The sequence below is a fragment of the Colossoma macropomum genome, unplaced genomic scaffold (genome assembly GCF_904425465.1).
Source record: "Colossoma macropomum unplaced genomic scaffold, Colossoma_macropomum, whole genome shotgun sequence".
Classification (NCBI taxonomy): domain Eukaryota; kingdom Metazoa; phylum Chordata; class Actinopteri; order Characiformes; family Serrasalmidae; genus Colossoma; species Colossoma macropomum.
This window is the reverse complement of record NW_023495660.1, coordinates 410,873-426,436: the sequence shown is the minus strand read 5'-3', so window position 1 is coordinate 426,436 and position 15,564 is coordinate 410,873. Positions and strand designations below refer to the sequence as shown.

The following is a 15,564-nucleotide window of genomic DNA, read 5'->3' as shown; positions in this document are numbered from 1 at the left end:
CTCTGCACTCTAATGATGGAAAAACAGAGCCATAAAATTAAACAGAACAGCAACAAGAAGCTGTTCAGCATTAAATATTTCTCTGTAAACTCGCTCAGAAGTGTTTTTACGACTATGACATTGTCTTGTTATTGTCTTGTTCAGAGCTAATGGAAACTCAGACTAATATGTATAATTATTTTTCAACATTTCAATTATTTGCTTGAATTTAATTTGACAGTTGGGTGGAGACCTGGCAGAACATATGCAGGTATGTAGCTAAATCCAATCCAACAGTAAGAAAAGATAAACAGATCCCAGTCCTGAGCTCCACACCAGCAATGAAATAATGGGTAACTGATCTGAAATCAGCACATGCGTGAAGGGTTTGGGCAAGCTTGTAATACTGAGAAGTCTCAAGCTGTGCTGCCTTTAACACTCGGAATGGAAGAGAGTCTACTGTTTTGTGTGTAACGACTTGAATAGTGTGTGCCTGCATCTGTGCGTATGTATGTCTTGCAGTGTAGCTTCCATCTGTGCCAAGTCCCGCAGTGCTACTGCAGTATTGCTTTATTTAAATCACATATGCACCATGAGTAGCACATACCAACTTGAGACAGATGCACGCGCACAACAGGCTGTCTGAGGCATGTGAGCCTCTCATGTGGTACGTGGGGTCAAAGGCGACCCGCAGTGCCGCTCTCCATGGTGAGCATCAGTGCATTAACCTTAACATAAGCAGACATAATTCAGCTTTAGAGAGCACACTTCACTATCTTCTGCCCCAGAAACTAAACATTTCATATGAATCACTGTCCACTGTATCTCGAAGGCTTCTCCATGATGGAACAGCCAGCAGCAGCCTAGATGTACTTAAAGTTCTCTTTTCTTTCTGAATGTTTTGCTATTGTGTGCCTTATTAAATATGAAGAGACTGCCTTGCAAAATGATATGATTCTGAAAAGGATACGTGCCTTAAGACTCAATATTAGATGTTGATAAATAGCCTACAAAAATGTTTACATGTCAGCTCAAGTCAATACTTGAGAACAGCTTAAGTAGATGTGATGTCTCCAAGCAAAATATTGAGTAATTGAGGACAGTATTACAAAGAATGATTTGGGAGGAAATTGGCCCAGTCACAAACAGCAGCTTTGCAGCATTATTCGCCTTATATCTGAACCTTCTGCTATTACCCATCGAATGGTTCTGTCAATTGTTTGTGTAGGAAGTGGACGCTACATAAACACACCGTTTACTCTTTTTCAGATTTTCTCTTTGTCATTATCTGTTCCTCTTGCAAGGATGTGCTTGCTAAATGTGGATGTACTGGTCAAGATTTTTTTTTTTGAATCTTTGAAGCTCACACTATGTGGCTTAATTGAGAACATAAAACACACTAGAACATTTTCAGGGCATTAGCCAGTATAAAGTATTTGCTGTTCAGTGGGCCCAACTGGCATTTTCTAATTTTCATAGGTGACAACCTCTAGTAGAACTTACATTCACAGCATCTAAACTCTATAAAATCACTGACACCTGTATAGCATATTTTTACCATTAAATCTTTTAGCAACAACAGCAATTTATCCTGTTTTGATTTTCTTTACTGTGATCTATTACACAGATACATCTGTGATCTGTCGCTCTAATTACTTCATACAGAAGTTCATTTTACTTTATTTGGAAGTTAAACAGCTAAACGCAGTTGTTAACTATGCATACAAACAGGGCCGGGGGAAGTGGGACTGCTGAGCGTGCTAAAACACCCCCTACTTTTCAGGATTGCTTTTCACGAACTGCTAAAAATAATGATTATAATAAAATGTTCTGAACTTAATAATTTGAGTGTAATAAAGACCCATGCGTGCTTGCTTTAAAGTGGAGTTTTTATCTTTACATTTTATTTCTATGTTTTCAAAACCTGCAGTAGCCGTGTTTAAGTTAACACTTCATTTTCATTGCAGTGAGCCAAATCGCTTCCCTCGCCAATTGCTGGCCACTTTAGGGACATGCTGCTAAAACTCACACAGATTAAGGTGCAAAAAGGGAAAGTGTATGCAAAGTTATAGACCAGTTCCCAAAGTGGCCTAATATTGTTTTTAAACTTTAAAAAAGTCATTGTTCACATCATATACAGTACACATTGCTTAAAATTTCAGTACCCATACGCAGTCTAAGACAGGAAAAAATAGAGCAGAATCAGGTTGTGGCCTACAATGAGTTTACAGGACAAGGACATTCTGACTCTGAGATTGAGGAGCAAATTTATCTTTGCTAATGCACTTTTTTGCCTTAAATATTGGGCGCATGTTTAAGTGAGTTACACTCCAGACACTTTAATATTTTCTTTTTTTATTGGTTTGCCTTTGTTGTTTTTTTTTTTCCTTTCTTTTTCTACAAGGAACTAAAGTCTAATCCCTCAAACGCTGATCTGATTATTACAGCATAACACCTTTTTAATGTCTGGCAAGGTTTTTCATGTGGGGTGGTATCTGTTTTGTTCGTGTACAAAATTTTACATAAATCAGTATGCCTACACTACCACCCACAGTCTGAGCACGTGACTTTTTAGTCTAGTATGCCTTAGACAGAAAGTGAAAAATCAGAACATGCCAGGAATATTGATGTTAATTGGCCTGAATTAGAGTAGATTTCGTGTATCTCAGCTTTACATGGCCGCATACCGCCAGAATTTCCATAGAAACTTTATTTATACAGGTAAAATGTATAGGTTGATATCTGTGCATTCTAAAATGAAGTTGCATCAAAAGTAAGAGGCATCTTGTTATTTAAAACAATGACTCATGCATCATCATGCTATGTCATTTTCATACAGGCATAGCTGTGCCATTCAAATACAGTGCAAATACACTAGCTTTAATTACTTACCTCATTAAATTGCAACATAGATAAGCCCATTCTGGTCACACATCTATAGTACAGAGCAAACTTATTCATTTCTGTTTCATTCTACTTACTCTCATAACACATATACACAAAAATACTGTAATATATTTTCAATGTATTTGATTTTTTAAAATGCCTGCCAACAATTAAGGCACTCAGCCTTTATTACTGATGGTTTTCTCTAGCTGATAAAGGGTGTAACACTCTGTTGTTTTGCATCTGCAGGCAGTCCAGTGAACCTGACGTGCCGAGCGTTCTTCGGCTACAGTGGCGACGTGAGTCCGCTCATCTACTGGATGAAGGGCGAGAAGTTCATCGAGGATCTGGATGAGAGTCGGTTCCGAGAGAGCGAAATCAAGTGAGGCAGTTTTTCTGTTCAATGGGTTCTGCGGTGTTTTCTGTAGCATGATGAAGCTAGTAGCTCTCTTTAAAGCAAAAATCATTTGAAACTATTTTGTATAATTTCCGCCTTATTGGCTTCTTTAGTTTTGCTCTTGAGCTACGAAGCTAATGTAATGGAAGCTTGTAACACAAATTAGCATTGTGCTAACGGTATGCGTTGATGATCTCATTCTTGCCTCAGTGTCAAGTTGTTAAGTAATCTTAACAAACTTGTTTGTTTGGTTTGTGACATTGTATGGCATACTGGTACAAATTAAAATGAACAAAAATCTCGATAAAACTTTGGATTGAAGGTGGCAGCTACTACAGTTTTAAGCAGTGCTGCGTACTTTTGGCTAGTTTTATTTATTTTAATAATATTATTGATAAACTACATTTGAAATAAAGGGATCTTTGTATAAATAGGTTTCTTTTTACCAAGCTTCATGTAGACTGTTCTTGAATGCTCATAAAATGCTCTTTAATCACTACTGTTCATGACAGATCCATGCTAGGACAGTTTGCATTTTAAAAGATTGCTGTAATTCTGAGCGTTCCGTTTGCTTTGTTATTGTATAATGTGCTTGGAAACTTAGAATATATAATATAGTGGGGCAAACCTCCTCAAATGTAGTTGGCATTTCATAATCTATCTCCATGTAGGCGGCTTGAAGCTGTTCCTGGGTTTACCAGTGGTCAAGTGGTCGTTACAGAGGGTATGAGTGGCCTAGTGGTTTCTATGTGGTGGACCAGCCACATTGTGGACATTACTGAAAGTATGAGGCTGACTGGATGGCTATGTGTGTCAACAAATTGCTTTAGACCTATAAAAACAGCTGTACATATTGTTTTAATGAATGCTTGTTCGGTCTGTGCATGTTTGCATAGCCATAGGCTTTGTGATCTTATGCTACTTCTTTTTGTAGTGTGGCCTGAGCCCACTCTTGAGGCCACAGTCTCAACTATGTAGCTTAATACAGCAAGTACAGAATGAGCTAAGACAAACGTTTTGTTGCAGTCAGTGCAAATATCTCCTTTAGTGCCTTGAGCTGAGGACAGGGTTACAGTGAGATGGCTCCTACTGAGAGCGAGGTTAGCCAGAGATGGCTGCTCCTTTTCTGATCATTATCAATGTTTTATTCTGGCTATTAATAATGTAAGGCAGGCATGCAATCTTTATCATAGCGTGATAAGACTGATGGTACACAGTGCTGACAGGCTCAAACACGAGATCTACCCGCTGGAGACCCTGAAGACTGAGCAAATGTAGAAGAACACACATCCTAGAATACTCTGGTCTAGAACAGATTTGTATAGTATGCCTCATTTTGGTACTTTGAAGTGGTTTTTTTTTTGGTCATGTGTTGCTAAATTGCATAGCAGATCACATGATTCTTAGTAGAAGTAAGGCATGGCTGACATGAAGAATTTACCACCTATACTGATTTTAAAGAGCTAAGGATTTCAACGTGAGCATCACAGTGCAAGCACTGAACTCCCAGAACAATCTGTGGAAATATCTTATCACTGTAACATGGAACTCATAGATAAAGATCCCCATGTTCTGGAAGCAAGAGCCCCAACCTCAACTGAACCGGCCAAACTTGATTTTCATCCAGGAATAGCTCTGTAAGATTTACATTTTATTCATAAACATTTTATGAGTCATTTTATTTGGTTTTTGGACATTTCTAGTGGTTACTTTCTCATTTTTTGAATAGCATCAGGGTTTTAGAGAGTAACTTGAAAGTAGCAAGTAGTGAGATTGTTTTTTGTGTGGAAATCTCATTACAGGTTGTTATAACATGGTTATAACATGTGATCATAATTCTTTTTGATCGTTGTTTTAACCAAGATGGTGTTTTATGTTTAGATTTACCAATTCAGCCTATAATAAATTGAGCAGATGGCAGCTTAGCAGTCTCAATAAAGACTGGTACACAAGCATGAAATCATTAAATTCTCATAAATGAGCAATTTTTTTTTTTATATCTGGGATGTCTGTTTGCTACATTATGAACAAGCCACTAAATATTGCTGCTTTTTTGGCATCATTTCAGATACATATTAATCTACTGGATCTCAGTATTAGCCAGTGTTATCAGTTATATATCGGTCTGGTCCTAGTCATATCATTGAGTAACAAGTAGCCCTCCAGCTCTAACTCATGTCATGAATGGACAATACTTTTCCAGGTTGCAAAACAAAGTATTGATATTATGTCAGACCACCACATGACACAGTTTAACAGCATTTATGAATGGTTCTAATGGATTGCGGTATGAAGATCACAACACTACATGATCTTCAAATTGATATATCTGATGGAAGTGAGCACCTTTGCCCTTGTTGATGTTTGTTGGTGAATGTTTTGCCATCTACATCAGTTCATTCATTTTATTCATTCTAGTTTCTAGAGCGAGTTTTCTCTCACATGATGTCTTGGCTCTTTTCATTAGCTAAGACACTCATTCATGATAAAATCTCCCAAGCATACAGTAGAGGAAATGATTATTGTTCCATTATGCTTGGGTACAGTGAGCAATGAGGTAGGGGAGAATTTATAAAGAAAAGTCTTTGTTCTGTATGACTTTACATTATGAGCGTGAAATTGTTCTTTGGTGCTTTTGAAGTGCTTCACGCTTAAAGGAGTCCCTCTACTAACTCACTCAAATGCACACACGTTCACAGATGAATTTGATTGATTAATTTTATTACCCTTTCTGACTTGCAGCCAAAAGATTGGTCTTTTTGAAGTAATTAAAAAAAGCAAAAACATATCAGTTTTCTGAATAATTTGTCTTAGTCTTTATGCTATGATGTTTGCACAGCACACACACACGCGTGCTGGGCATACACATGCAGCCCCACCCAGCGTGCCCATTGTTCCCCATGCACAGCAAATGAAAGCTAATGGAAAGGTTAACACCAAAACAGGGTCAGACAGGCAGCGAGAAGAGAGAGAAAATGAGTCAGTCAATGGAGTGACATTTAAGAAACATATCTCTGTTAGGCCAGCAAGGCTTAGAGCAGCGGAGCGGCAACACCCCGCACTGGCCTTGGGGAAAGTCCAACCAATTAGGGACTGGTGAAGGGAACGAGGAGAGGAGTGAGAGAAGACAGGGTTGTATGATTTTCTGGTACTAAAACATTACCTCAGTACCAAAATTTTTGAAGAGGTGCAATACCATCATTCTGATGCCTGATGACATTTTTCTTTGTATTGCACTCAAAAAAAACAGGGCTGTACAAGTGAAATACATGAAGGAGAAACTATTAATTTCTGAATGAGTTGAACAGTAATGAGTGCTAGAATACATGCATATATGATGCTAATGATGTTAGCATTAGCTACCTAGCTAGTTGACATTACTGTAGCAACTCTTTACAAAGTGAAAAACAACTATTAACACAAACATACAATTTTAGTTTATATTCTGGTGTAATTGGTAGTCATGTTATAGTGCCTGGTGACTTAATTCTCACCTGGAAGAGTAAATAATTAGCTAAATGTTAGCAAAACTGAAGAGGACCTCCTAGTAAACATATAGCTGGAGCTCAGGTAAGCAAACATTATTTGGGTCTGCCCTCTAAAAGTGATATTGCATCTGTTAGACGTTAGAACTTTGTTTTTGTAAGATTCATGAATCGGTTTTGAGTTTTCTTTCATTACTTATATTTTAGCGTTATGTCTGAGAGGCCAAAATCATTTATTTTCACCCCCAGTCGAACCTACAGATAATGCCCTGGGAAATATGTCATTTTTAGTGATTGTAAGTTTGTGTGCTGTTATAAATATTGTTCTGTTCTTTCTGTCAACCAACTGAGGCTATTAATTTTGTTGCCTATGGCATTTATTTGGTATCAATATCAAGGAATCAAAGTGGTTATTTGCACTGGAGTCAAAATTCTGGTATCGATCCCGCACTAGAGGGAGAAGGAGGAAAAAAGAGAGAGGAGAAGGAGGAGGTAGTGCAGGAATGCCAGTAGTTGAGTTGATTGAGAGAGAGTGGAGTGCATTTATATGTTGACTGACAGGTTGACAGATTGGCTATATTCAGGAAAAGGCAGGGAGATGTGAGTGTGTGTACGTGTCTTACCTTGCACACTGAGCAGCATTTATTATTCGCCCTCTGTCTTGCACTAGGCAACTTAAAGAATTGTAGACAGAATTGCATGACCACTTTTTCATAACCCTCCAGCTTTATCAGCATACTAACCACTAGCATTGTAGGTTTGATCTTAGTCTAATGAAATAAACCTTGCTCTGCAGATTCACACCACAGCAGCGTATTTGGAGCTAGCATCTTCAGCTGGAGGTTATGGCATTGTGCCATACTGGAGATCAAACAGTGTGTTTGCAGTGTGGCTGCCCTCTGGAGACATGTCAATCACAGCCCCCCTCGAGAGATCCTCTCGCTGTAGCTTACGCTCTGCAGAGCCATCAAAGTCTGCGTCTCCATTCTACTGATCTCATGAAGCTGCTTTCCAGAGAGCGACTGAAGCCTTGGTTATTATTCTTTGACACGTGATTGTGTATATATGTGTGTGTGTGGGTGTGTGTGTGTTTTCAAATGGCAATCTGAAATGAAAGGACAATATGCATGATGCTGAGGGATATAATTAAATTTATAGCTAGATACTTCTGTGTGATAGGTGCGTGGGTGGGCGTGTGTGAGAGTTTTACTGTATATACTGCTGTGAGTGTCAAAGACCTGAGCTGCCGCAAGCTGTACTCACAACTTGTTTTTATACAATGGACGCTATTTTCTTGTGCGCACAGGTGAAGTCTAATGGTACAGCACCGGCATGTTGCTATTTTGGTTGGGTGCAAGTGCATTTTTGCCCATTTGCGCTCAGTTGCTGTTTTGGTGGCAGTTATTTGCAGTTAGTATAAAAATAAATACAAAATTTAATTGCATTTAATTTTAATTTAATTTTTGCTTTAAGTAACTCACCATCATGTGTTTGTGGATTATTCCTTTAAATACCAGTCTCATCATATTTATTGCCGTAATTACTGATGTAGAGAGCTTTCACACAACAGATAGACCCACACTTAAAATGCAAATGTAGAAAGTTACGTCAGCCTTATATACAGTCAGGTCCATAAGTATTTGGACAGTGACACAATGTTTGAAATTTTGCCTCTGCACACAAACACAGTGGATTTGAAAATATAGCAGTCAAGATGTGATTAAAGTGTAGACTTTAATTAAAGGGTTAACAAAAATATTGCATTAATCATTTAGGAATTACAGCCATTTTTTTACACAGTCCCTCCATTTTCACAGTTTCAAAAGTAATTGGACAAACGGAAATTGTAAATACAGAGATTATTTTTAAAGATTGGATGCAAATCCTTTGCAGTCAGCAGTCAGTTGCTGCTTGTTTGTGGGTCTCTCAGCCTTCAATTTTGACTTCAGTAAGTCAAAGCAAGCTCAATTGAGTTGATGTCACTGACTCTGCCTTTTAAGAACATTCAATGAAATGAACCTTTTTCAGCCAACTGTGTCTGAACACATCGGAATTAGACCTCCACATTTAACCCATCCGTGCAGTGAAACACCACATACACACTAGTGAACACACACACTAGGGGGCAGTGAGCACACTTGCCCGGAGTGGTGGGCAGCCCTATCCACGGCGCCCGGGGGGAAATTGGGGGTTAGGGGCCTTGCTCATGGCCACTTCAGTCACGTACTGTCAGCTGAGGGGATCGAACCGGCGACATTCCGGTCACAAGGCTGGTCACCTAAGCCCACGACTGCCCCACAATTTCATTTCATTGCCTTAAGAATCTCTTGGGTTGCTTTTGTGGTGTGACTTGTTTTTTGGTCATTATCCATTTGTACTGTTAAGCACCATCCTATCAGTTTTGCAGTATTTGACTACGTTTGAACAGAAAGTATAGCACTATACACTTCAGAATTCATCCTGCTACTTCTTTCAGCAATCACATTGTTAATAAACACCAGTGACCCATTTCCACTGCCAGACATACATGCCTATGCCATAACACTGCCTCCACCATGTTTGGCAGATGATGTGGTATGCTTCAAATCATGAGCCCTTCCTTTCCTTCTCCATACTCTTCTCTTCCCATCATTTTGGAACAAGTTAATCTTGGTTTCATCTGTCCATCTGTCTTGTTCAAGAGCTTGGTAGTTAGTCGAATCTGGCCTTTCTGTTCTTGAGTGTCACCAGTGGTTTACATCTTGAGGTAAATCCTCTGTATTTCCATTCATGAAGTCATCTTTTGATTGTAGACTTTGACAATGAAATGGCAGCCTCCTCCAGAATTTCCTTGACCTGACTTGATGTTGTGAAGGGGTTTTTCTTCACCACGGAAAGTTTTCTCTGATCACTCACTTTAGTTGTCTTCCAGGTGTTACAATGAGCTTTACATACTACAAACTACATATATATATATATATATATATATATATATATATATATATATATCATTATATGGAGTGGGCCCTGGACTTCATCTATTCAAGGGTGCTTTAGTAAAGCCAATGGCTATATATTTAACAATAAATATTCAAAGAACTATTTGAATGCATAAATAGTTCTTTGCATGGTTAAATAGTTCTTCTCTGATTCATTCCATGAAAAGACACCCATTTGATTCCCCGCCTGATGCAATGTGCAAGGGATAAAAATCAACAACTTTAATTAATGTAGTGAGTGAAAAATTTTATTGCATGTCAAAATGTTTTTGTTCATATATATATATATATATATATATATATTTTGAATAGAGGGACTTTCAACTGACTGACAGACAGCCATCACATTCCAGTCCATCACATTCTCCTCTGTCACAACTCCAATATGATGAGGTTGCACTTGTCGGTGTTATGTGAAAAAAGGTGTCATTTATTTTCTTAAAAAATGTCAAATTACTATGTCCATTTGGCACCAATCACATAGAATGATCTGATGTAAAAGCAGTTCTACATAGCACCAAAAAGATTCTGTGATTTTTACAAGTCATTGAACCTTTTTTTGGTAACATATAGAATATGTATATGTGTATGTGTATATGTATATATACACTGTATTGCCAAAAGTATTCACTCACTCATCCAAATCATTGAATTCAGGTGTTCCAATCACTTCCATGGCCACAGGTGTATAAAACCAAGCATTATGATTATGCTGGGCTCTCTCGGCAGGCTTGACCTCTCTAGCATTCCCAGCAGTTTTTTTTAAATGCCACTTAGTGCTGCACATGGACAAGTGCACTCTTTAAAAAGCCATCAGCCCAGTTTTATCTACCGCCCTTGCCAACCCTGATGCCTGAACAACCACAAAGCGAGCAGAGAGAGGGAAAGCTCTCCACATGTTTACTGTAATACTCCTTAATCTGCCTCTTTGTCACAGTGCAACACTGCTCTACTCCTCGGCTTCACATTGGCTACACTTGGCTCATTGGCTACACTGACCTAATAATGCCAGAAGGCATGTGCCATGAAATCAGCATATCATCTAAACAGGCCTTTGATGATCAGAGATTATTTGGTACTTACTGACCTTCACAAACCTTTCTATAGTAAGAGGGATGAGAGAATTCAATATTTTCTTTTTGTTTTCATATACAGCTCTTTGTCTCCAGACATATATTAAACAAACTGTATATGGGTGCTGTAGCCTGCATCTGCTATAAACAAAACCTTTTGCACTTAGCTTATACACTTAAAATGATGTGTCAGCATATCTCTGCAGTATGCAGTTGTCAGTTTGTTAAAATGGATCCTGAGGCGAGTTTGTCATCCCAGCCTCTGGCATTCAGTGTGTGTGTGCATGGCATGCGGAGTAGCTGCAGCAGTGGTACACAACATTACACAATGCCATATAGAGCAAGACAATGTAACACAATAAAACTATGCATTGTAGATGCCTACACTGCGTTATATGATGATGAATTCAGTTGTTTCTTTGATTTGTTAAATTTAAATTTGGGTGAGCTTTCCCCTGGGTTGGATATTATTTGAGGTTGCCACGTTTACACAAATACTTAAAAATTAAACTAAATTTTAAAGTAGTACCATAGCCATCATTTTGTGCATTTTTGTGCATTCTCTTGCAGTCATAAAAAAACAAACATGGTGGGGCTAGCATACTTACCATGTTTATAGAGAGATATGCCCAAAAAACTGTCTAAAAGCAGGCCTGTAGAAGTGAAGTATGTAAGGACGTAACTGTTAATTTCAGTAGTCATGTCATGGTATTTATTGACTTTAGAAGTAAAGAACTTATTAAATGATACCAAAACTGAAGAGATCTTCCAAAAGAATACAGAAACAGCTTGAGCTCAGATAAATAAACATTACTTGATGTTCCGCTATAAAGGTGTTACTGCACTTTTTTCTCTTCTTTTTACCCCTGACAACCCCCCACAGACAATGCACCTGGAAATACGCACCAACCAGTCACTTTATTAAGTACACCTCCTTGTAGCTACTCTCACTGTCACTTACCATATAGGTGCACTTAGTTGTACTATTACAGACTGTAGTCCATCTGTTTCTCTACTTTATTAGCCTCCTTTATCCTGTTCTTCAATGGTCAGGACCCCCAGAAGGCCATCACATTTTCTGAGCACTGCAGTGACACTGAAGTGGTGGTGGTGTGTTAATGTGTTTTGGGCTGGTATGAGTGGGTCAGACACAGCAGTGCTGCTGGAATTTTTAACACTTTAGTGTCCCTGCTGGACTTAACATGATAACATATCGTCAATTTGCCCACCCCTAACAAAATGTCTTATTTTTAGAAGATTGCAGAAAGATGTGATTATGTAATATGATTATTTTCCTGAAGTAACGTGTAAATACAGTATTGTTACAGTGTATAAAAAGTCTTATACACTAGCTGTGTTTTGTAATTTTTCGGTGGTATAAAACAGTGTAATATGTCTTTAAGTGAAACATGGAACAGTTGCAGCGTTCGTTGAAAAACATTGTTTTGTACTGGATTCCTTATGCATAAATTATTAGTATTATTGTTATTTTCTATTTTTATTCTTATTGTTATTCTAGATGATATTGATAGTAGTTTTGGTTACTGTACAGATACACCAAATTTGTATGTGCCCATTTTATGATCAGATTTGACCATACACAACTTTAATGAATTAGGGCCATTGAATGTAAAAGCTGGTCATTAGTCTGACAGAGAAACATTCCAGAGAAGTGTAGTACACTCTGTTTCGCATGATTCCATTACGGCCATCATTCAATGACAGGTTCATCTGACCCATTTGACCTAGCCAGGTCAGTTTAGTTTCTCTTCTTCTTCTATAATAGATTAGCATCTAGTAACAGCCCCGTCCCATTGGGAAGCCTCATTTGACCCAGCCAGGTCAGTTCAGTTTCTCCTCTTCCTCTATAATAGATTAGCATCTTATTAAGAGGGGCCGGTCCTGGGTCAGCATAAAAAGCCCTGAATAGAACCAGCGGGTGATGGGTACACAGGAAGAGAGGCCACATTTCAGCCATTATTAGCCCTTCTCTCACAGCCAGCGTGCTGTAATTTGTCTGATTTACTCCCTGCACGCGCGTCGCCCGAGTGGCGGTGATTAATCGTTATTAAACGAACTGGAGCGTCCTCCGGGGAGGACGCGATACAATACACTGGTGTTCTGGCACTCATCTGTCCTGTGTTATTAGTCCCGTGTGCCATCAATGGCACCACAATGGCAGCGGAAATATCAGTAAACAGAACGGAACAGAGAGCAGGAGGGAGGGAGAGAGGCAAGAGATTCAGCAGTGGTTTGAAGCTTCATTTACTTTATGGAATATTGTGTCCTTCTTCTAACCAGACTTAGTTTCCATGGTAGCTGCTAAGAAAAGCTGCTTTTTTTTCCTCCTCCAAACCTCATTATGGAGTAATCTTCCCTACCGTGCAAGAAAAAGATTTGCTATCTCTGTACTGATTTATATAGCCTACAGTATATTCTTATTACTTACTTCCTTACCGAAACACTCATTAATACACGGGCTGCTGAAAAAAAAACATTGTACTTTATGATTGTTGGTGCTGCTTGTGTCTTGTTGTACAGATATCTGCTGCACTGTTTGTGATGGTTATTCCACTCAAATCTGTTGATTTTCATGTATACTATTACAGCTGTCTTATGATAACCAATTCATTAGCTGATACATCGACCCATCAGTTACAGCCTCGCTTTGCCTCATGCTGTTACTAAGCAAGCTAATACAATTTCGTCTGTTGTACTCATCTGATGAGTGTTGGAATGCCTTACTGAATAATAATACTGAATTGCCACGAGATTATTTTCAGTCGCTTAGCAGTGCTGTCCCTCTTCTTTGTTCTGTAGGACTCTGCGAGAGCACTTGGGGGAACAGGAAGTGTCCATCTCTCTGACCATAGATGCTGTAGAGGAAAGTGACCTGGGTAATTATTCTTGCTATGTGGAAAATGGCAACGGAAGAAGACAAGCTAACATCCAGCTCACCAAGAGGGGTAAGAAACCAGCTAACAGACGTGTGTGCATCAGTAATGCATGGGCCATTTTCAGTTGTCCTCCAGTCATCACTGCTCCTCCCCAACTTATGAGATCTGTCCATAATAAAGCACCACACACTTTTCTGCTTACGAACCTCAACCAGCCTGACATGTCAGATTGCATCAAAGCACAAATTACTGTTGTAGTTGTGTATCCATTTTGCAGAAAAAGTGAAAGGAATGAAAAGTGTTTTTTATGGCATTGCCAAAAATAAAATAAATGTTACTCTTATTTTCAGAAAGTAGTAGCCAGTTAAGCCAATTGATGATAGTGTTGTGAGTCAATTGATAGTTTCCATCTATCAGGATTGTCACTGAAGCTGGATGATAAAAATATCAGAAAATGTCCCCTTCATGGCTTTAAGATGGCACCAAAGTAGCCATACTTTACTCAAAATGTTTTTTTGTTTTTTTTTTATGTGAAGCACCTCATGGACCTGCTTGTAACTCACTCACTCATTCACATACTCACTCACTCACTCACTCACTCACTCACTCACTCACTCACTCACATTTAACAAGATTGTCCACAAGGGGGAGCTACTGGCACTATAGAGAAATTTCTTGGTGGGCCGCTGAGAGATTGAGAAAGAGAGAAATACACAGTTGTTTCTAATGTAGTCCTGTATAAAAAGGAACAGAGATCGACTGGAACAAACAGTATGTGTCAGACAAATACTGGAGTGCACATCTACACACATTAGTGGCCCACTGCATTTTCACTGTGTAGCCCCACAAATGCCACAAAACAAAGCATAATGATAACAACTTGGAAAGTTAAACTGTGAAGGCTAACCAGAAAGAGATGGAGGGAGAGGGGGTGGTTGACTTGAACAAGACACAAAAAATAAAGATGTGAAAGTACACAATTTGTTTGGATTTCAGGATGAGAAGCCATAGGGCCAGAGTGCAGAAGGGTTGTCATGGGTAATGGGAAGGAGGTCACTGTGGTTGTATTGGGCTGGTCTAGACAAAAGTTCAGGGCTGAATTTGTCCAGACATACTTTATAGATTATATCAAGGCTTCACTTAGTCCTCAACTTACTGATAAAACCTCAATTTTCTCCCAGAGCCTTCCGCATCCACCTACTCCACTTTTGGTAGCTTAGTTGTCGACGGTAAGGGATTTGCCTGTTTGTGTGACATCTTACACTTTGCAAGAGACAAGCTGCTTTTAAATCTGCTCAAGGATGCATTGATGTAACTTAGCTGCAATGTACAGTTTTTTTTTAAAGATATCTTAAAGATATCCTTATTAATTACACATGCTTGTATCTACAATCTTCGTCCATGTTATGAGCTTATTATTGTCTTTTCTTCAACAGTGGAGAATACACTTTTTATTATTGGATAACAATATAGTTATATGTTGAATTTCAATAAATGGTGATTTGTAATACTTTTTTTAAAAAAATATAATAAATATCTCTTTAATATGTATAAATATCACAAAGTTACACTTTTATACATTATTCCACCCCAACCTACATAATTCATCTTGGACTATGGTAATGTCCACTGGGAAGAAACAAACAAACAAAACAAAACAAAAAAATAATAGGGTGCTACATGCTGGTGCTTCACATCTGTGATATTTTGTGCCCTTGTTTAATATATATGTTCATGTAACATGTTCTAAATTAGCCCTAATATGTGATAATTTGTCTGGCTACAGAGCATTCTGTTTTTCAACTCATGGTTTTGCTATTTAAACTAAAAGCTTTATTGTAGCCAGCCATGCACAGAACGCCTTCTCTC

General features: G+C 38.5%; 1 protein-coding gene across 1 annotated transcript in view; it reads left to right on the top strand.

Moving 5' to 3' along the window:
- Positions 1 to 15,564, top strand: part of il1rapl1b (interleukin 1 receptor accessory protein-like 1b) — a 419,828-nt gene that overhangs the window by 362,899 nt on the left and 41,365 nt on the right. Inside the window, exons 7-8 of the mRNA XM_036563167.1 lie at positions 3,115 to 3,247; positions 13,619 to 13,764. Of these exons, the coding sequence (XP_036419060.1) occupies positions 3,115 to 3,247; positions 13,619 to 13,764 (279 nt within the window). The remainder of the gene's footprint in view (positions 1 to 3,114; positions 3,248 to 13,618; positions 13,765 to 15,564) is intronic.